The sequence below is a fragment of the Trifolium pratense genome, linkage group LG5 (genome assembly GCF_020283565.1).
Source record: "Trifolium pratense cultivar HEN17-A07 linkage group LG5, ARS_RC_1.1, whole genome shotgun sequence".
Classification (NCBI taxonomy): Eukaryota; Viridiplantae; Streptophyta; class Magnoliopsida; order Fabales; family Fabaceae; genus Trifolium; species Trifolium pratense.
Window position 1 is genome coordinate 51,982,779 of NC_060063.1, and position 22,163 is coordinate 52,004,941.

The window sequence follows — 22,163 nt, forward strand, 5'->3', positions numbered from 1 at the left end:
AACACCAAGAGAAAACAAACTCTCCAACAAAGTCACTTCAAAGAAAAATAATCCACTCATCAGGAGAAGAAGAAAATAAATAATTATTAATTTAAGCTAGAAAATCTACAACCTATTGCTTCTATATAATGCTGAAATATGTGAACAATGGTTTCTATTTGAATGAAATGATGAAATACTTTGAAGAATGGACTTATGGACCCATACTGGTGGAAAAGAGGGCAAACCCTTTAGAATGAGAGTTACAGCGACCTTAGAGTCACTCTAAATCCACAAATATTTGTATCTTTTCTATCATGCAGGGTGCAAATCATGGAAAATATCCTAATCCCACCACTCGACCGCAAGAATATATAACAAGTGTCGATGTTACGGATTCAGCTCCTCTAAAGTGAATCATTCACTCGGTAATTCACTTTAGAGTGTAAAGTAAAGAATGTAAATAGTTAATTAATAAATAAAAAATATTATATGTATATTATAACAAATCAAGAGATTGTTACAACTATAATTTTTTATTTTTTCACTTTAGAGGATCTAAATTCCAATATTAAGCGCTCTAGTACTTTTCCTTTAACATGAAAGTGGATTACCCCACCAATTAGAATAAACAAGATTTTTATTTCTTCATTCTCCGCAAAAAAACCAAGCTAGACTATGCTATCTGCTTAGATGTTTTCTCTCTCCACCTCCCGTGAATCTTTTATATCCCTCAATATTCCAATTTTGCCCTTGCAGAAAAATTCGGTTCGCAGAAATTGAATTTTTACTAGTGCAAATTCAGAGTAAATTTCGGTTTTTAGAAACCGAAATTTGTTTTCAAGGCAAAAAAAACTTCGGTTTCTACGAACCGAAGTTTTTTCAAGGACAAAATTGGAAATTCAAGAGATAAAAGATTCACAATGGGAGAGAAAACATATATATCTGCTTATTCCTAGCAACCATATGTACCTTATGTGATCATATATAAAGTCATAGAACTTTCAGAATTGTGAGGTTTACATTCCTTTGATGTAACTAACTAAGGTCTTAAAATCTATGATTGATTAACTAACTAGAGGGACACCAAATTCTTTATTTCAGAATCAGAGGTGCATAGCCAAATATGATATTGTCCTAACAAATCCTAATAAGTCAAATGGCTATGAATTAGTATAAAAATATTTCAAGAAATGTTTTAATTTAGGAAAATAAATAAATTAAAACAACTTTACAATTATATGAGTTTCTTTTTTCTTTCTTAAGAGTATAGCTGTAAAAAGGGCCTTAAGGGGCCGGCCCTTTAAGGGGCGGACCCACTTATTCCTGATTATTAATTTTATTTAAATTTTAAACACAGTTTTTTTAGGGTGCCGATCGTGGACAGTGCTGATTGAAGAAAACGAGAATAAGTTCACGACACTAGAAAAATTGTTTAAAATTTAAATAAAATTAATAATCAGGAATAAGTGGGTCCGTCCCTTAAAGGGCCGGCCCCTTAAGGCCCTTTTTACAGCTCTACTTAAGAGTCTAACTAAGTATTGAGAAGTGAAAAATTACTTATTTAAACTTGTATTTTCGCATATCAAATGTCTTTACCGTCTTTTATAAATTTAGTTGTAATTTTGAAACATTAATATACAAGCCTTTTAGATAATAAACTTAGGATGTATCATAAATTAAAATCAACTTATGCAGAGGTTGACTTGCTAGCATAGGCATAGGACCTTAAAGTGTGTTTCTTCTAGGTCTCAGATTTTTTATTTTTTTTGAATGACTTCTAGGTCTCAGATTCAAATCTTTCTGGTGTCGATTCCGGTGTTCGATCACCTATACATGTCATAAAATTGGCTAATGATGATAAGATACATGAAGTGGTATATACTAAATAGTTAAAAGGACCGACCTACCAAAAATGGAAGGCAGGGATTAGCATAGTGTGACATATCCAATGAATTTCTAATATTGACAAAAGAGTACAGCTAGAATAATGCATGCAATTGCAATCCGACAAAATTGAATCTCATTTCTTCACTTTTTTTGAGGTTTCGATACTAACCAACTCTTTCATATAGTTCCAATTTAGAATCAACAAATTCATTGAATTATAATTTATTTTTTTTGGAATAAACTCGTAGAAATTTTAAGGAAACCAAAGTCATGGAAAATAAGGATGGTAACCCAAAAGAAGCAAAGGATTATTATTCTAGATCAATATGGTGGTCAGAAACAGCACAAGCATTTGAAGATCATAAAATATATGACACAAATGGAACTTATAGCTTCCAAGAAATTATGACTCCAGACATTTCTGAAAATTTTGGAGAACTCAAAAGTTTAACTAGTAACAATAGAAACAAAGTTAATGAAATAGTACCAGATGACGGTAGCGAAGAAAACGGCGAATTTGTTGTTCCTTATTCTATACAAATATTGTCAACAGAAATTGTGGAAATTGTTGAGGATGGAAAGAGTATAACAATCAACAAAGATAGAAGAGTTGATGATCTTTATGTTGCTGTTGGAGAAGATGATTTGGATGTTGTTAAATGGGCTCTTGATCATGCTGTTTCTCCTGGTTCTAGGATTTTTCTTGTCCATGTTTCTCCTCCAATAACGTTGATTCCTACACCAGGTAACACTTAATGTTTTTTTGGTTTACAATGAGTTGTGAATCGAACCTAGAACCTATAATGTACTACCCAAATCTCTCACCACTAGACCAAACCTAGTGGTTTAAAGTAACACTTAATGTTGTATTGTGAAAATTCCAAATCCCATATTGGAAACAAATAAAATAGATAAAGATCAAAAAAAGTTTATAAAAAGTGACACTCATCATTTTACAAATTGATTTTATAATGATAAGTTAGAGGAAGTATAAAAATCTAATACAGAATCAGAGTTTTATCGATATGAACAACCACCAATGGAGAGAATAACAAAAAACTTAGAAGCCTTTTTGGGCCTATTGATAATTCATTTTAAACCAAAATTGGAGTCTAAAACAAAGGTTTATTGTAGAAGTAGTAGCCTTACCCTTAGTTGACACTAGTCTTGCATAAATTATATAATGTGAACATCAAAATTGTGCATATGTTTATATATCAACAATGAATACATCCCAATAGCTGCATCTACTCACATAAAAGACTACAAAGACATTTGATATGTTGAGTTGTGAGCAGAGTTGTCCCAACATATTTCGAGGCCCCATGCAAATTGTATAAAGACATCCTTTGAAAATTAAAAACAAGAAGTTTTCTCTCCCGACCCCCCTCATTTCTTTTATACCCCCTGAATTTCCGTTTTTACCCTTGGGGTACTGCGGTTTATAAAAACCGAAGTCTTTTGACATGTTGAAACATTTCGGTAACTGTGAACCGAACGTGGTGTTGACATCGTTCGGTAACTGCGAACCGAATGTAGGGTTTCTTCGGTTGATATTAACCGTAGGGTTGCTTCGGTTGATATTAACCGAAGTTGTCTTACATATGAACAATTTCAGTATTTTCGGGGGGTATAAAAGAATTGGGGGAGGGGGTCGGGAGAGAAAACTTCTTTTGAGGCCCTTAAAATGTGGAGACCCTGGACCGCGTAGCCCAACCTCTCTGGGCCGGACATGGGTGTGAATTTTACTCACAATTCTCGACTTCTCTGTATTTAGTGCGTGTAAGTTCACTGCTATAATCTTTGAAAAAGAAAAACATATCCCAATATATATATAGCTGCTGGATTTTGGTGATAAGTGATTAAGTTGATAATGATAAATGTGATAGTTGGGATGCTTGAAAGAAACCAACTTACCCCACAACAAGTAAGGCGTTACCTAAATGAAGTCAACAATAAGAGGAAAGATCTTTTGCAGCAGTATATCCAGTTGATTACTGAAGCAAAGGTAATCAATGGTTATGACTTATGATCATATCTCAAGTTTATTTATACCACAAACAAAAAAATAAAATCCAAATAAACTAAATTATTTTTCTCTTTTCCCAGGTAACTGCAGAAACGTTGATTCTAGAGAGCAAGTTCAAAGGAAAAGCCATTTTGGATCTCATCTCTATTCTTAACATAACCAACCTTGTATTAGGAATCAAGAAGCTACCCTGCAGAAGGTATATATATATATATATATATATGCTACCACTTAATTGTTCTTTTGCTTGAAATTGAAACATTAAAAAGTTTATAAAGCAACTATAATTTCTTAACAAAGAAGTTAGACGCAAATATTAGACACGACACAAACACAAACAACTTGTAATTATATGAGAAAATAACATAATTGGATATAATTAATAAGATGTGTCAGTGTGTCACGTGTCGAATACTAGATACGCTGTTGGTGAGAAGTATTGTGACTAATAAACTTATATGATGTTAAATTATGTATATGAATTAACAGGCCCAATGATAAATTGAGTGAAGGAGTGTTCGTAAAGAAAAATGCACCAAAGACATGTGATGTTACCTTGATTTACAATGGTGAGGTGTTTATGTCTGATACATTTGTGGGTCAACAAAAGCAATCCTACTGTTTATTTTCACAAAATAAAGATCATTCAAAACGCAAATTATTTCAGTGTATCTGCTTTTCAGGCAAGTCAATTTAACTATATAGTCATCATAATTTTTTAATTATTTTTTAACATTTTATTGAAAAATTCATTTGGGCTGCTTTTAATCTTATAATCACTTACTACATTCTTCATCTTGTGTTTCCCTTGCTTACAGGATGCGTGAAAGATGACAAGGATAATTAATTATCTAGTAATGTTGTGCATTGAATTATTTATTAATGGGGCTTTTGAAATCAAAAATTAACTTTCAAGTCATTTGGAAGGAGAGATTGAGCTTGCGACTATTTTAGTTTTGGGAATAAATTAAAATTCTATTTGATCAAGACATACTAGCTACATAGTATAGACTACATAATGTTATTATTATTTCTTAATTTTGTAACATTGTATAGCTTTATTTATTTTTAGATTTTTTCATGTCGTCGGTAGCTAAAATGTCACTTTTTAAAAATGAATAAGTGAAAAACCTTAGATTTAAATGTAAAATTGCTGGAAATGTAAAATACTTTGAATTGAAATGACAAAGAATAGAAAAGACGGTGGAGGGTATACAGAAAATTCTTCCAGGCATGTCAAAATCTCTTGTATGTTCTTCCAAATGTTTGACTTTTTGTTGACTTTTGCTCCACATCGACAAACTGAACCCTAAAAAATGTCTATTACTTTTAAAGAAATGCATAATAAATGAAAGGCTTAAAATGGCCCCTTATAGATATTTTTGGTTTTAGAATGGTTCCTTAAAGAACAAAAGGTCCGAATAGGTCTCTTAAAGAAGAAAAAAAGTCTGAATAGGTCATTTAAAGACATCTCCGTTAATCAGTTTGGTCCTTAAAAAAAGGTCTGAATAGGACTAAACTGATTAATGGATATGTCTTTAAAAGACTATTCAGACCTTTTTTTCTTTAAGAGGACCAATGTGAAACAAAAAATATCTTTAAGGGACCATTTTAATAATTAAACCTAAATGAAAAGAGTAAAGTTCATCCGATACATACGACGAATAATTTTTGCATATAAAAGAAGTTTCTACATTATTCTTAGCTGCCATAGAAACATATTCTGACTATTAACTCAATGTTTCCTTTAACTCTCTTCACAAGGGTGTAGACTTTTCTGGTGGCTTGGTTGCTCGAGTCAGCCACTCCCTTCATCTTCCTCCATGGACACTTTTTCAATAGTGTGACCTGATTACTTGCACAAATCACAAGTATTCTTTCTAAAATTACACTCACTAGCATAAGACTTTTCACACATATAAAATTTCAGAATCTAGATCATCTCCAGCTCATTGTCTCCTACTGCCCATCTCAAACGTGTTTTTTTTCTCCCCCTTTAAAACTGTTTCTTTTACTACCAATCATTAGATTAAAAGCAACAGAGGTGACATAACATAATAGACAGCAGATGATCCAATTTCAAAAAGTCATTTAACTCTTACTATATTATACCCATGAAAGAAAGAAAAAAAAAAGAGCAAAAAATACTAATAGTATTTAGGGGTGCTCGCGGTGCGGTTTGGTTCGGTTCGGTTTTGAGCATAAAAGTCATCCTAACCGTGAGATAAAAATGCATGCGGTTCGATTTGGTTCGGTTGGTTTTTTAAAAGTCATCCAAAACAAACCAAACCAATGCGGTTAGGGTTCGTTTGGTTTGTGCGGTTTATAACGATATAAAAAATATGACAATATTTTCAACTTGTTACAAAATAAACATAAGAAACTTTAATTTATTTTATTGTTCACATGATACAATATACATATACAGATATTGCATATACATAATAACTTATTTTTAATATCAACAGTATAGTTCTCGATCGCGTGAAATGATATGTTTTGATAGCTTATTTTGTTTTATGTACTCAATTTGGGTTGATTGCTAATAGTTGGTTCGGTTTTTTGAAATGAAAACCGCAAACCAAACCAAACTGTGTGGTTTGGATGAAAAATGATCCGTGCGGTTAAAACTAAATACAATTTTTTGCAATTTCAATTTAGATTGGTTCGATTTGCGGTTTTAGTTTTAGATTGTTTCGGATAGGAATATGAGTATTAGTAGTACTCCTAAGCTATAAGGCGGTTTTGGTCTGGCAAACACAGCCTTAAGATTATTGGCGCGTGAGACGGGCATTTAAGTAGTATTTAACTTTGGTAGTTTGGTGTTTGGTACTGATGATATTCATTCAGAGGCTACCGTCAAGTCAAGAACCAAACTACGCGACCGAGAAAAAGAAAACCCAATCCATCGCGATTCATATTCTTTTTCACACTAAATTCATCACAATTCCCAAATTCAACTATTTCGTAAACCCTAACGTCTAATATCATGAACCCTTACGACAATCGTTACTCCGATTCCACTTCTTTTCGCGGCCGCCGCAGGTACCTTCGTTTTCCAAATTACTCTTTCTTTCGTTTTGCAATTATTATTATTAGAATGAAATTAAACACGTTTTTTTATTTAATCGTTGTTGTAGTGATCTTGTTGGACCTATGCCGCCGCCTAATTTCGGCCGCGGCGGTCCTGCTCCGTACACTGCTCCTTATGCACCACACGCACCTACCGGTTTCGGATCCGCATCTGTTACTCCGGTTCCTCACTTTTTGCCTCCTCCTGGTGGAGGTGGATTTAGCATAGGTCGTGGTGGTGGTGGTGGTGGTGGTGGTTTTGGTCCTAGAATGGCCAACGGTGATAGAAAGTATGACACAGGTCGTTTTGGTGGTAGTAGTGGTGGGAGAGGTCGTGGTGGCGGTGGTGGTAGAGGTGGAAGTCAAGGTTTTAGAGGCTCTGGTAGAGGAGGTAGTGGAGGGAGAGGTGGTGGGTTTGGAGGTAAACATGGATCTTCTAAGGATGATTTGAATAACATTAATCTTCCAAAGCAAGATTTTAGGAATTTGGTACCTTTTCAGAAGAATTTCTATATTGAAAGTCCTCAGATACAAGCTATGTCTGATATTCAAGTTATGCAGTACCGAGCTAGTAGGGATATCACTGTTGAAGGGCATGATGTGCCGAAGCCAATTCTGTCTTTTCATGAGGCTAATTTTCCTGGTATTTTAATTTGTGTTTATTGTGCTCATTGTGTTTGTATTTATTTATTGATTGATTACTTTTCATGTGTTTTTTGTCTGATTTTGTATTCTATTGTGATGTTGTTAGATTACTGTCTTGATGTCATTGCCAAGTTGGGTTTTGTTGAGCCCACTCCAATTCAGGCTCAGGGTTGGCCCATGGCTCTTACCGGTAGAGATTTAATTGGCATTGCCGAGACTGGCTCTGGTAAAACTTTGTCGTATCTACTTCCTGCTTTAGTTCATGTCAGTGCACAACCTCGTTTGGGTATGTATTAGAATCCCTCTTCCCTCTTTAATATGTCAACCATTAGGTTTCCATTCTATCAGCGGTATAATGATCATGTTTGCTGTCTTTTCAGCACAAGGGGAAGGTCCCATTGTCTTGGTTTTAGCACCGACTAGAGAGTTAGCTGTTCAAATTCAACAAGAAGCTATGAAATTCGGGGGACGATCAAATATTAGATGTACATGCATATACGGCGGTGCTCCAAAGGGCCCTCAAATCCGTGACCTTAGAATGGGTACTTGTTTTGCTTCTACATAAACAAAGGGCCTATTAAGTATCGATCAATATAGTGTAACATGAATATGGTAATTAACATTTGGTGCTTGGCAGGTGTTGAGATTGTTATTGCTACTCCTGGACGTCTAATAGATATGTTGGAAGCTCAGTATACAAACCTGCAGAGAGTGACATACCTTGTCTTGGATGAAGCTGATCGAATGTTGGATATGGGTTTTGAACCTCAGATTCGGAAGATTGTAAACCAGGTAGGTACTGTTTGTGACTAACCTGTAATTAGTAATAGCAGTTGAGAAAACACCTGAAATCTGATTCATTTGTCATGAAATGATGGACCGTGCTTCCTCTGCATTATGGTTTTCTAGTGACAAATGGAACTTTATTCTACTCCCGTAAGGGTATATGTTATTCCCCTAAGTTGAAAATTGTAAACTTATGCTAGGTCATGCAATTAAAATAGTGTATTAAGCCACTAGGGTTGGTCTAGTGGTGAGGGGTTTGGGTAGTATGCTAGAGGTCCTATGTTCGATCCTCACCACCATTGTAAACCAAAAAAAAAGTAGTGTATTTACTTTTAAATTTTGTATTTGTTACTACTATCTTTTCATTTAAATCAAATTTGGCTTTAAAGTTATGTGGAAGTGCTGATACTGTTGTAGCATATTGAATCCGTTAGCTTTAAAGGTACAATTACTAGGTTACACTTACATTTGGAGATTTGAAATAACAGATTCGACCAGATAGGCAGACATTATACTGGAGTGCAACGTGGCCAAAGGAGGTTGAAACTCTGGCAAGACAGTTTCTGCAGAACCCATATAAGGTTACTTGAATAGCATTCCCAATTCATATGTATACAATCAATTATTTATAATTATATCCGTAAATTATTGATTAATTTTTTTTATAATATTACTGTGCTTCAAATTGGCTTAATTAAACCACATTCAGGTGATTATTGATTAGTGTGTTTTCCTGTGGTATATCATGTGGTTTCAGGTAGTTATTGGATCACCATATCTAAAAGCAAATCAATCTATAAATCAAGTTGTTGAAGTTGTCAGTGACATGGAGAAATATAACAGGTTTGTATTCCCACAGTTGCAAGTTAATAAATAGCGACCAATGTTTTCGCTCTCCAAATTAAAACTTTGAATGTTGCCAATGCAGATTGATCAAGCTGCTGAAAGAAGTGATGGATGGGAGCCGAGTTCTAATATTTACTGAAACAAAAAAGGGATGTGACCAAATTACAAAACAATTGAGAATGGATGGATGGCCAGCATTATCCATCCATGGTGATAAAAACCAGGCTGAAAGGGACTGGGTTTTGGCTGAATTTAAGAGTGGCAGAAGTCCAATAATGACTGCCACTGATGTTGCTGCACGGGGTCTTGGTAGGATCACTGTGTGTTTAGAATCATAGGATTTTTGGTATAGGTCTAAAATGTAACCATAGACGAGTTGGCCGGCTGCTTTCCAGTTCCCCTTGACAACAATTTGTGGTTTTGGTGTGTGTGGGTGGGGGTCATATTTTGAGTTTGTTGGAAGTGCCTGTAACTTGACCAGGGGATTATAGAGATGGAATTGTTTCGCAGCTTTCAGTAGACTGCTTGATGGAGTTGATTTGGGAACTATCCTTTTAAAGATGTCAAGTTATATGGATACCTAGGCCCTAGGTCAGAGTTCCTTTGATATGGCTGGGATATTGATGAATAATTTCTGATGTAGTATGCCATGTATGATCCTGTATTTCACGGGGCAGGTTAATGTTTGGTGACTTACTTGATTGACAAAACAAGGTGAGTTTATCAATAATTTGCCAGTGTTGCCTGAAGTCATGTCATACTACTATACTAGTCATACCACTGTTGTCACTTTTCTTAAAATTAGTCAAATTGATTGATCCCCATCCACAGTTATGGAGCTGGTTATCGTTGCAGCCCGGTTGACTCACATGCTTTTTTGATAATTTGATTGGATGTGATAGATGACATTGATGGTGAAGCTGCTCTTTATCCCTGAAAGGTTCAGGTGGGCACATTGATGAGATGAATGTGTTGACTTGAGTTTGATCTCTAGAATCTTACGGGGCAGGGATAAGGATATTTGCAGTTTTCTCCTCACACCTTGCACGCAATTCCTTATGATGTTTTGATGTTTTACTTGTTGCTTGCAGATGTGAAGGACATAAAATGCGTGGTCAATTATGATTTTCCATCAAGCCTTGAAGATTATGTCCACAGAATTGGTCGAACTGGGCGTGCAGGGGCTAAAGGAACTGCATACAGTTTCTTTACCCGTGCTAATGCCAAGTATGCTAGGGATTTGATTAAGATCCTACAAGATGCTGGTCAGATTGTTAGTCCTGCATTGTCTGAATTGACTCGGTCAGCTGGCTTTGGTCAACAGGGTAAGTCTATTTATTTTTTTTCATTGAAACATGAGTATTTTCTTTTTGGGATCATATATCTAAGTAGTTCTTATCCTTTTGTAGCAGGAAGGGGAGGCTTTCGATCAAGAGGACGAGGAGGAGGCTATGGCAATCGGAGTTCAACATCAGGATCCAATGCCATTCCTGTAGGCGGGAAGAGGCCTTGGCAGTCCCGGTAGTTGGTGTTAAGTTAGTCAATTTCTGAAGTTTTGTTTATTTGAAGGTAGTTGATGGATACGTACTTATTTTTTAACTACCTATACTACACCTATTCGCCTGCATTATATTTGAAACAACACATTAATTGTTAGGCTATAGGAAGAAAAACAACTAATCTTCTAGTGACTGAAGTCAACGAGGAATGTGCTGTAAATGATTGATGCTTGTAATTAGTTGGAGTGACCTACAGGGCCTGCTAATTTACGAATTGTTAGCTACCATGCCCACCATTTAAATGTTTTAAAGGAGTTAAAAACTAGGACGACTTTTTTCAATTTCGTTTGTAGACTTGCACCTTTCATACTTCGACCCTCAAGTAATTTTTATTTTTCTTATAATCAAGATGAATTTTAGTATTTCATTGGAATCTAAGTGGTATTCAACCCATTAAACATTATAAATTCTCTAAGGACTAAACAAACAAAAAACATAAAACGTCGTACATTTGAGAACTAAATCAACTGCCTAAAAATATATTTGAGAATTTAAATGACTATTAAAAGAGGCATTTGTGGATGTGCTTGCAATTTTGATCTATTCATTGATGAATGTGATAATGAATTATACTTTTAGAGGCTGAGATAATGTGCAGTAGAAAATGTGTACAAACCAGATATCGCATCCAATTGTAAACTGAACCTAACACATTAAAGGCAAAATTCAAATGGACAAATGTCTATAAGTCTTGTTGTGGGAAAAGCCAAACACAAGCCATTCGTGAATAGAAATAATCACCCCCTTCTTTGTAATTCATCCATTGTTATATAATCCTTCCTTGAATTAGTCTCCATGTGAACACCTGTGCACTATAGAAGGATTGTCATTGCTCCAATTCTTTTTCATCACCTTCAGTTAGACTGTGATAATGCCGAGTTTGAGTTGATGATAACAAATAAAAATATCCTGACAAAAAAAAAAAAGGATAAAAATAATATATTATCAAACTCATCTATCTAACTGAGCTAAGTTCACGAAAATGTCTGCAGTAATGTTATTATAAATAAATTTGCAATCAACGTGACCAATGTGTAGCTTCTTCAGAATCAATTTCACATCTAGTGCAACGCAAAACCAAACAACGATCTAGTTTTTTTTTTTTTGAGTAAACTGGTCTAGTTATTTATGATAGAATATGAACCTTTTTTTAGAGGATTTCAATTGTTGTTTTCTCACTCATGTAATATGCAGAAATCAGAATTAGTAGTGAATTTTTCCATTCAAATTTCCTCAATTTTTTCGATTGTTACACATCCACCTTCAAACATGAGTGGAAAAAAGGAAAAATAAAATGATAAAAAAATTTAGGAGATTGAATTGAAGGGTCAATATATAAATTGAGTTGAATATAAAATGATTTATGTTTGAATATATTCATGTAAAGGAGTTGAACAGAAAAATTGAACGTAAAAACCAATTCTAGAATTAGAAGCTACAATTTCTAGCTTCAATTATAATCAATTCTACTTTTGAGAAACCAAACAAGTCAGAATCAATTCTACACCTCTAGAATCAATTTTACCCACTCTAGAATTGAAACCAAACATACACTCATAAAAGTGAGTTGAATGTAAAATATTTATATTTGAAATTTGAATACATTCATTTTAAAAAGTGTAACGACTAATAACTTGGAGGCTAGAAATCAATTGTAGATGCAAAAAGTTCAACTTCTAACTTGAAGTCAAAATCAACTCTTCTACTCGAGAACATCCAAACATGTTAAAATCAATTCTAAAATTCTCTAATCAATTTTGACTCCTCCAAAAGTGAAACCAAACATTCACCAACTAAATTCCATTGGCGATTCTATTAAAACCTTAGATAACAAGTTTGTAACAAGATTCTGAAGTTGGATCTAATTCCTAAAGCAGAGTAGAATAACAAGATCTATATTTAGAATCTCAACTCAACAATGTGTTATTGGAAACTATCTAAAGCTGAATTATGGAACCGTAGAGAAACTGAGTTCATTGAATTAACTTCCGAAAAAGAGGAAAGAAGAGTGAATTGAACGAACCAGATCATGGATGAGTGCTGCGGCTTTCTCGTAGTTGGAACCGTAGGTGATAGCATCGGTGCGATGATGAACTTTCCCTCGCGAGCGAACGGTTTCTTAAGCCACTAGTTTCGCCTCGTACGTAGCAAAGGCTCCATCGTAGTGAGAATGAAAAATGAAGTGTGAAAAAGCGATGAATGAGACTAGTGAATCATTATTGAGTTGAAGGTGTTATAGAATCACGCTTCGCACATGGAGAAACTGTATTTCTTACAATAATCTTTCACCGGTTTCATGTTCTTTCTTACGATCAAACATATTTTAAAGCGTAGCAGTATAAGGGAATTGAATTTTCTGTTGTAACTGTGTGACGCAATTACAACTCAGAACTATCCGATTTGAATAGACAGTTGAGATTGTTTTATTGTGTGAATGATCTAGACAGTTCAATCTTAAAGAAACAGTCCAAATTTATTAGTGTGTGAAACAGTGTGAATATTGTACAATGGTTGATCCTGGTCCATAGTATATAAGTGGAAATTGAATCCTCTCCTTCACTCTTCTCTATATCTCTTAATTTCAATCTATCTCTTCAATAAAAAGTTTAAAAATAATCATGAGAGAGAATGAGATTAAGAGAGAGATAAAGAGGAAGAAGAGAGATATAGAAGGGAGTGATGAAGAGGATACAAATCGGTACTAGTGTATATGATATTGCATATTGCATAAGTGGTTGATATGTATATGATACTGCCAATGCACGAGGTGCACGACCTACAGATGAATTATTATTTAATACTATAAATCGATATCAATATTGAAGTCCGCGGCTTTTGTCTGACACTGAAACAAAACATGACAAAATGCAAGCCAGATACAACTTAATTATATGCAGCATCAACAAGTGGGCACATGGCATGCACTGAAGGAGTAATAATTTTTCCATTCTTCTGATTAGGCTCAGCTTCCAAATATGCCCTTTTTCCTGTTGTTCATATTTCACTTGCAGAGACTATGCCACAATTGGAAGCAAATAGACTCATAATGTCAATTAACACAAATCATAAACCTATCAACAACATGCAAATTCCACAATTTTACTGATTTACAAATTCCACAATTTTACTCATACGTATAGTACATTGTTGAGGTGAACAATTGTGATAGGTTCACAAATAGTGTTTATTAATTTTTCTATATTAAACACTATTTGTGGACCTATTAGAATTGTCCACCTCAACAGTGTACTGGTATATGTCCAAATAAGATGTGTATCGGAGTGGCGGAGTGTTCACCTTTTTAGCAAATACTTAAAGTAAGGCAACAAGCTAACAGAGAAAGAGGACCACAATTCCAGATGGCACATAATATCTTATGCACAAGTCGCACAGTGGCTCATAAAAGATAGAATCATTATTATCAACAACCAACTGTCAGCTAAATACTAAAAAAAAACAAGACACAAATTCTGATAAGGTAACAACAAGCATATGATTTGTGTCGTAAATCGTAATAATGTGAATTAAAAAACTCAATGTCTGTCTTTCATTCAAGAGTTGGAAAAATAGATAGTGATCTTGTAAAACTTCTCTGTTAATAATAGATTGGCATGCAAGAAACAACTATGCTCATATAACAAATGAATAAAAATTACATTGAATTAATTTAACTTTTGAGATTTTTTTCCTGTAACCATCTGGGTTATCCGAAGGCCCCTACTGAATGCTTCGTTGAAGAGAATTCTGGTTTGCATAGCTTGAAACCCAGGCAACCATGATAGTATTGCAACAGGAGCCATAACAATGATTCCAAATAATATATCGTATAGACGAGCCAATGAAACAACGACATACCAAATTATAGTGTGCTGCAAAGCTGGCCTAAATACTTGAGCAATCAATAACATACCCCAGCCTGTAGGAATGAATGCTAACAAGCTAGTAAAAAGGTCCATGAATTTGAATTCAGTGAATTCCAACAGAACAACTATCACAAGTATAGCAAGAACTATGACAATTGACTGGATCAACCTATAATAGACATGATTTTTGGCTTCATATTTATTCCTGGCATATGCTACCACCACATAAATCCCAAACACGGCGAATACATAAATCCATGATAGCAAGTAAACTGCAATACTGGTACTTCCTGCAGCTATGTCTAGCTGATAGACAATACCATACTGGAAGACAAAGAAACGAAGGTCTAAAACAATCTCCATAAACTTTCCCCAAAAACCAGTTACCTTTAGATGATCTTGCTCTTCATACCACCACTTTTCCCAGCTCTCTTCAGCTTTAGCAAACACCCCTCCACGGTACCAAATCCATTTCATAAAGTTGTCAAAATCATACACAGTTTTTAACCAGTCAAAACCAGAAGGATTGAACACAAAGGGTGCCATAATCCATGATGCAACCAAGAACCAACTAGAGATGGTCATGGCTAGATAGACAAATGTGTTAGTTGATACAACACTGTGTGCTGCATAAATTAGTAATATTAACCCTAACTCAATTGCTTTCACAAAATGGCTACGAGCATAGAGTCTATAATTTTCTGCAAAACTCTTGTGCTCTACAACAAAACCGCGACCAGTTGCTCGATATTTTGCACCACCATGTAGGATTGTCCGGCCAAAGAAATGGGTGCGTGTACCCATGGAGAAAGTGTAGAAAACTGATGCAAGTTGGAGCTGCATTGTCAAAAATTCCCAGACAGCTTGAAGGAACCCTTGTTCAAGGGAATTCTCCACAATCATTGGAAGGGCAGTGAAAAGTCCAATTTGGACTATGAACTGCTGATTCAATATTATACTAAGTGCTTTATTACTATTGCTGTTACTTTCCATAGCAGCTTCAACACCACTAAGAGCAAGCATTAATCGACCCCATAGAAATGCATAAACAGTAAGAACCACCATCATTGTGTTGAAAAAGAATCCCACTGTGGTGTAGAAGAATGACAGCATCCTGAAAAAATCCAGTCTATGACCCAATCTATATACATCTCTGCTCAGTACTTGCTCCCCGTTTCCACTGGCAACTTTCGCTTCAAACATTGATATTTGATTCAACCCAACATCCCTACCTTTTCCAACCTGAATGTATTCATGATGTGTGATATTACCTCCACGAAGAGTACAGTTAAAACCGGCAAAAATGTCTTCGCTTATGTTGATGACTCTGGAAGCTTTACTGATACCGCCTCTAGTTATGAACCAAAACCTGTCAAACACATCAGGATGGCCATAATGCATTCGAATTTTCAATGGATTTGCCAAAACCCTCTGTCCTAAGGTGACAAAACTTGATTCCTGAGCTGACATGAACCAAGCAAGAGATGAAACGAAACCTGTAAAAATATGTTCCCTCACTCCCAAAATAGTTGGTTTTCGAATACCATAGTAATGCTTGAATTCTTCCAATAGATTTCTCATTTTAAGTGCCTCCTCGAAGTAGTTGTCCTGGTTCATATCAATAGTTTGAATTGCATCCCCACGTGTGAAGATGATGGCATGATTTTGATTTTCTGGCTTTCCTTCTCCTAGTTTTAAGGGACCTGGCAATTTTACTCGGTAAATTTCCACCTCCCTCTCCAATTGTTGATCGTACTTGACAAGAACAGAATAATACTCCTTCCCACTCCTCCCTGTGCGAACCTCATCAACATAGGCAACTCTTAGAGCTTCATTGTTTTTCATTAAATACAAAATTTCATCAGCATGAGGATCCTTTCTTGCCTTCTGAGTTCCATATATCTGGCAAGCAATCACATATGTAAATTTCATTAAAGCAGTTCCGTAGTCATGGCCATTGAACAAACTTACTGAACTGCTTGCTCCAAAAGATGGTGACCTCTGCAAGTTGAAACCCTCTGACCTATCTTGATTCGATGAAACAAGTTCACGTGAGCCTTCTTTGATCTCTACTTCTGATGCAGAATCTAGAAAAGCCAAAAGTTTGAGGGCCTTATAGTAGTACATCATTCCTCTAACCGTCCGCGATAGGGTCTGGCCTCTATAGGATGCCCAGGACCTTAATTCTGTTAGCTTATCTGACCATATATCACTGTCTTTCATCATCCCCTCTCGTCGCATTCTCTCCATAAAATTCTTCCACTCATCATCATATATAGTCTGTAAATAGTATAGAATTGAGATCCCATCTTCATTCCAAGTTCTGAGCTGTTCTTTACTGTAAACTACTTCTTCACTATAGTAAGGGGTTAAGACACTAAAAGCCATCATTTTCTCAATTTGAGGAGCATGGGGCATGCTCATAAAAAGTGAGTTACTGAAGAAAGCAATTCTCCGTCTAGCTTCAAGATTAATTGGAATGTTTTGCATTGAATCCCTGGAGGTAAGAATAGTATGCAAGCGTCGAAGCTGGTGATAAAAGTTCTCATTCATAGTATCAGTAAACTGAATGGCATTTTCAAAAAGTAGAACCTCAGGAGATGGATTTTGTAGAGCCAAACCATCCTCCTTTAGCTGTTCATTAGTCCTTTTCTCCTTCAAAAAATCTCGGATAGAAATCTCATAAAGGGCCTGAAGGGTGTTCACCAATTGGTTAGTATCTTTTTCTTCCTTGTTTAACAATTCAATTAGTTTTATCAACTTGGTGTGGATCTGGGGAAGTGCGGTAGTTTTGAATACTTTAGTGAATTTCCCAATCTCAAGTGAATGATCAATTTCTTGAAACAAAGCAGTCACAATAGAATGCTCTTCACTATCAGGTCTGATAATCTCTCGAAACAGGTATCTGATACAATCATATGCTTCAACCACAGCACATCGCCTGAACTCATACTTACATATCTTTCTCCAAAGCCTCTTATCGGGAGAATCAACAAGTTCTTTAGCCTGACTTAATGCCAGTAGCAACTCATTGCAGAGAAGAAAACACGGCCAACGAATAACCTTGACATTCCAAGCATTGTTTGGCAGCTCCAGCAGCTCAACCTCTTTATCAGAAATGATATCCTCCTCTCTAAATGACAAAATTATCTCGTTCCAAAGTATAGCAAATTTTTTGGCCTCAGCTTGGTTAGACTCAAGCTTCTTAAAAGGCTTACCGAATCCATACCTGAGCTTCATCCTACGAACTGCATCCCTCAACTTGCTACTCAACGTTCCCCTTGCATTCAACAACTGCTCCTCTGGCATTAAATTAAAAAGAACTGCAGTGGCAAAAAACTGAAACCGCAACTTCAGCTGTTCCATACTTCGAATCTCGCCCAAATGTGCAAACAAACCCACCGTCGCCCCAACCAGAGACGAATATATCGAATACCATATCTGAATATCCATTAAATAAATCAAAACAACCGGGATCCAGAGTATCCCAAGAGCAAAAACATTACCATTTTTAAAAAACTCATGCCACTGATATTCGACATCCTTAAGATCCAACACTGCCCTTGATGGAGCCATCATGGGTAGAATCTGTAAAAAGTAACTGAAACTAAATTTTGAGACCAACACCACAGCCCAAAATAAAGTATACTTAACATTATCTACAAGACCCTGACTCATTCCACGACCAACATAAATGCTCCCCTGAAACCACCAGGATAGCATATAAAAAAGCCACCAATTCCTATTCTCCATAAAATTTCTAACCCAAGGAAGTATGAAAAGGGCAAAAGCAAGAAGCTCTGGAATAACAAAAACAAAGCAAATCTCAAGAAAAAACATCAACCTCTTATTTGCTTCAACAGACCATTCATGATCACGGTTCCTCCGACTCAATGTCTTGGCATAAAAGTAAGAAAAAACAACTATCCATGCCGCAGAAACGATACTTTTCAACACCATCCTAAATCCAAGCATCTTTGTCTCCCTTGAAACTAACCTCCACTGCATAACTATATCAAGCACAGATTGAATAAACCTTAAACCACTCCAAGTGAAGAAAATAGTTAAAAGCCGAACCTGCACATCGCGATCCTTCATCACCACATGCCAAGGATAAGTCCTATCTTTCCAACCAACAATAACAGCAGCTTGAAGAAACAAAATCAGCATCACCCAAAGCCTATCAAAACTCCTAAACAAGTTCCAAAACGACCTCCGTTCAACATAACCGGTTTTCCCAACGCGCTTTCCAACGAAGAAACTACTCCCAGCATCAATAGGCCATTTAAGCCTATAAAAACACCTCTTAGTCCAAAAATACTCATTTATATCATCATAATTTCTCCATTTCGAATGCGGTTCTTTTCCATTACCACTACTAATCTCAGCCTCGAATCGCACCATTTGATAAATAGGCTTCACAACACTGTCTAGAAAACCGTCTTGCAAACAAAACGGCAGCTCGTCATCGTAACCGTAACGGTTATCCGGCTGATTCTGCAATAGTTTGTTAAGGTCAATTGCCATGTGATGGAAAATGTAGCAAATACATTCAGGAATGAATCTTAGATTTGCAGATTCTCCCCAAATCAGAAGATATAGAGAAACATAGAGGAGTTCTCTTCGGTGATCGCAGTTAGAACCGGAGCGACCGGAAAGCCAGACGCTAGGTTTAACGCCGAGGTAAGAGCACCATTTAGTGTAATTTTTTAGGAGATTTTTCCGGAAGGAGCGGAGGACGGTGGAATCGAGAGAATCGATGTTGTCTGGTGAAGGATTGAGACGCATCTGAGCATTGGCGAGATGAAGGAGAAGGTGTTCGCGTTGATTGAGAACGTTGTCGTTTTGGAAGCCGAAGAAAAGAGCGAGCCAATCGAGGAGGTCCATGTGAGGTTGCCATTTAGGAGGACGGCGGAGGTCTCCGACGGTGCGGATGGCGGAGAGTGCGGCACGGACTTCAGGGAAACGGAGGGAAGGGTGGTCGGAGTTGAGGTCGTTGAGTGGGATGATGTTGTAGGATTGGAGTTCGGCATTGTGGCGGTGAGTGGTTGGCATATCATTGGGATTTGGGAAAAGTGTGGAGGTTAGGATTCTGTTGGTGAATGGTGGTTGGTTAGTTACAGTGTTGGAAGAGATGGGTATGGAAGGCTAGTGTTGATGATGGTTTCTCTGTGAAATCCTGTTATTTGTTGTTGAGTCAAAATTCCAGTGCAGTGTCTATTAGTGAGCCTCTTCATGAATTTGTCTTCTCCAATATTTGGAAGTCTGCTGCCCCGTCAAAGGTATGTGCGTTTTCTTGGCAATTGCTACTCAATAGGATTCAAACTAAAGATAATTTGTTGAGGCGACATATGTTACAGGAACAACATGTGAACTGTGTTTTGCATGGCTCAGCTGTGGAAACTTCGACACATTTGTTTCTACATTGTCGGTGTCCTGCGAAGGTCTGGTATGGAATTATGAGATGGTTGGGGCTTATAATAATTATTCCTCCAAGCCTTGCGATTTCGTTTGCTATGTTAGTAGGTTGCGCCAAAGGTAAAAGAGCAAAGGCTGGATTAATTCTTGTTTGGAACTCATTCATGTGGGTAATTTGGAAGCATAGAAATGATTGTGTCTTCAATAACAAAGTGGTGAATATTGAAGAGATGGTGGATCAAATTAAATTAGTGTCTTGGAAATGGTTCATCAGTAGAATGGCATCTGGGCCATGCCTTCTCTATGAATGGAATTGGAGTCCTTTTGATTGCTTCAATAGGTGACTACTTGTTGTGTTGGTAGGATGGGGTTTGGTGTTACTATTGCTATTATATAGGTGTTTTTCGTTTCTCTGTATTGTGGCTGTGGTTTTGTTGCTTTTTTTGGCTCTCTTGTTGAGCTTTTCTTGTTGTTTCTGTTGCTAGCCTTGCGCATCCTATATGCCACTTTTTGTACTCTGACTTTTTCTCACCAAACACTACTTGTGTTTAGGTGGAGATTTTATCAATAAATTTATTGCAGTTTCAAAAAAAAAAAGTTACACAGTGACAGTTTACTGTTACAGAGAGAGAGAGAGAGAAGCGGTCTTGTGTTGGAAGAGATGAGTGTAACGGTCAGCGCGGGAAATCAGAAACAAGCCAAGAAGAAAAGGCGCGTTACTTGACACGTGGCATCTTTCTGTTCTTTTTTTAAATCTAACCTTGTAATTTTCTTTTTTTAGGAAGAAAAAAAAAAGAAATATGAAGATATACAATCTGATTCTCCAACAAGTGGCGTGTTATTTAGACACACAAAAATCTTGGTAGTATCGGATTTTATAATAAACTTTAATGTGTAACGTGTTAAAACTGAAAAGATAAAAAAAAAATTATAAAAGTTGAAAATTGCATAGGGTTCATTTCAGATTGTGTGTGTTTGAGAAACATGACCGTTGATTTAAATGCAATTTAATAACTTTTATTGACAAGAGATAGTATAACTTATTTGATTTATATAGTTTGAATATGAACTTGGATTATTAGTTATAGAATTATGTCTTTAATGTTGTGTATTCTACTTTTGTAGCTTTTAGGTAAATGACATAAATTTCTTGTAGTGTTTTGCAAAACTTTGACATAGCAGTCATACAACTATCCGCTATACTACTATAGCATTTTGATTTTGATGTTCAGCCGCAACACTCTACTACACGTCATCGCCTACATAGGCCTCTAGCGAAAACGCAACATATGAGTATGACTGTCTAGTTTGTTTACCAGTGATCTAAATATGTACAGGCATATTGCTAAAAATGAAAAATGTCCCAAGTGAAAGCTATCCACTTCTCCATTTCGAGAACAAGGTGAAATTCAAATTTGGATACATGAATTGAGCTGCCAAAAGAAGTGACAGCCCTCATATCGTATGAACAAAGGAAGTCCTCGAAACGAGAATCAAAGACATTGAAAGAGTTATCCAGACTCCATAGTTTGAGCATTACTTTGAAATTGAGTTTCATGCAAATACATAGTTATTAGAAGATATAGGAATTTGGGCAGTGTTGTTAAGCAGGAATTGCAAAAATTAGCAGTTTGTTCAAATTATGATACCCTATTGTACTATAGCAACACTATTTGACAGCACTTTGTACTAAACAGCATATCGAGAAACGATGATGATTTGTTCAAATTTTGCTACACTATAGGGCTATATATAGAGCTACCATTTGACAGCACTGATAAGAGTAGGTTGTTTGCAGTACAAAACTGCAAAGATATAACAAATTCCTCTTTTATTAAAGCCATTCAGAAAACAATATGAATAAATCAAACAATGGCACCAAAAATGAAGAAACACATATGTCAAATCAACAAAAAAATTATCAGAAGATAAGAAACAGTATGCAGCTTCCATGGTAACCAGTATGCAGACTAAATATAGGTCATTTTGATAAGAGTTGAAAATAAATTGAGAGATGATACAATTAAAATATAGGTCATTTTGTTTTGTTTGAGCCATTCATTAGATCATTTGTTT

At 36.0% G+C, this 22,163-nt stretch overlaps 3 protein-coding genes and 1 non-coding gene across 8 annotated transcripts; 2 read left to right on the forward strand and 2 right to left on the reverse strand.

Moving 5' to 3' along the window:
- Window positions 1-2,139: 2,139 nt before the first annotated feature.
- LOC123886879 lies at window positions 2,140-4,745 on the forward strand. Its single transcript, XM_045936152.1, has 5 exons — window positions 2,140-2,614; window positions 3,759-3,877; window positions 3,979-4,097; window positions 4,388-4,581; window positions 4,717-4,745. Exons 1-5 carry the CDS (start codon window positions 2,140-2,142, stop codon window positions 4,743-4,745), a joined length of 936 nt encoding a protein of 311 aa, XP_045792108.1.
- Window positions 4,746-6,645: 1,900 nt separating this feature from the next.
- LOC123887128 (DEAD-box ATP-dependent RNA helicase 20) lies at window positions 6,646-11,087 on the forward strand. 5 transcript variants are annotated; one of them, XM_045936419.1, is made up of 10 exons: window positions 6,646-6,943; window positions 7,039-7,613; window positions 7,722-7,901; window positions 7,996-8,157; window positions 8,253-8,407; window positions 8,890-8,982; window positions 9,159-9,244; window positions 9,330-9,556; window positions 10,339-10,572; window positions 10,660-11,087. In XM_045936419.1, the coding sequence occupies exons 1-10, from the start codon at window positions 6,888-6,890 to the stop codon at window positions 10,770-10,772; spliced, it is 1,881 nt and encodes a 626-aa protein (XP_045792375.1). In that variant the 5' UTR covers window positions 6,646-6,887; the 3' UTR covers window positions 10,773-11,087. The 5 variants fall into 5 exon arrangements, 2 of the variants coding, with proteins under 2 accessions (XP_045792375.1, XP_045792373.1); XM_045936417.1 differs by having other exon boundaries at window positions 6,716-6,943; window positions 10,657-11,087; XR_006801355.1 differs by lacking the exon at window positions 10,660-11,087 and adding an exon at window positions 10,079-10,193 and having other exon boundaries at window positions 6,723-6,943; window positions 9,330-9,961; window positions 10,339-10,479.
- Window positions 11,088-11,154: 67 nt separating this feature from the next.
- On the reverse strand, window positions 11,155-22,054 carry LOC123887127 (callose synthase 12-like). The gene is made up of 2 exons (XM_045936416.1): window positions 12,830-22,054; window positions 11,155-11,715 (listed from the first exon to the last, which is right to left on the reverse strand). Exon 1 carries the CDS (start codon window positions 19,722-19,724, stop codon window positions 14,469-14,471), a length of 5,256 nt encoding a protein of 1,751 aa, XP_045792372.1. The 5' UTR covers window positions 19,725-22,054; the 3' UTR covers window positions 11,155-11,715; window positions 12,830-14,468.
- Window positions 16,730-16,810, reverse strand: LOC123887816. Its single transcript, XR_006801809.1, has one exon. It is a non-coding gene; the product is annotated as a small nucleolar RNA J33 (small nucleolar RNA).
- Window positions 22,055-22,163: the final 109 nt, after the last annotated feature.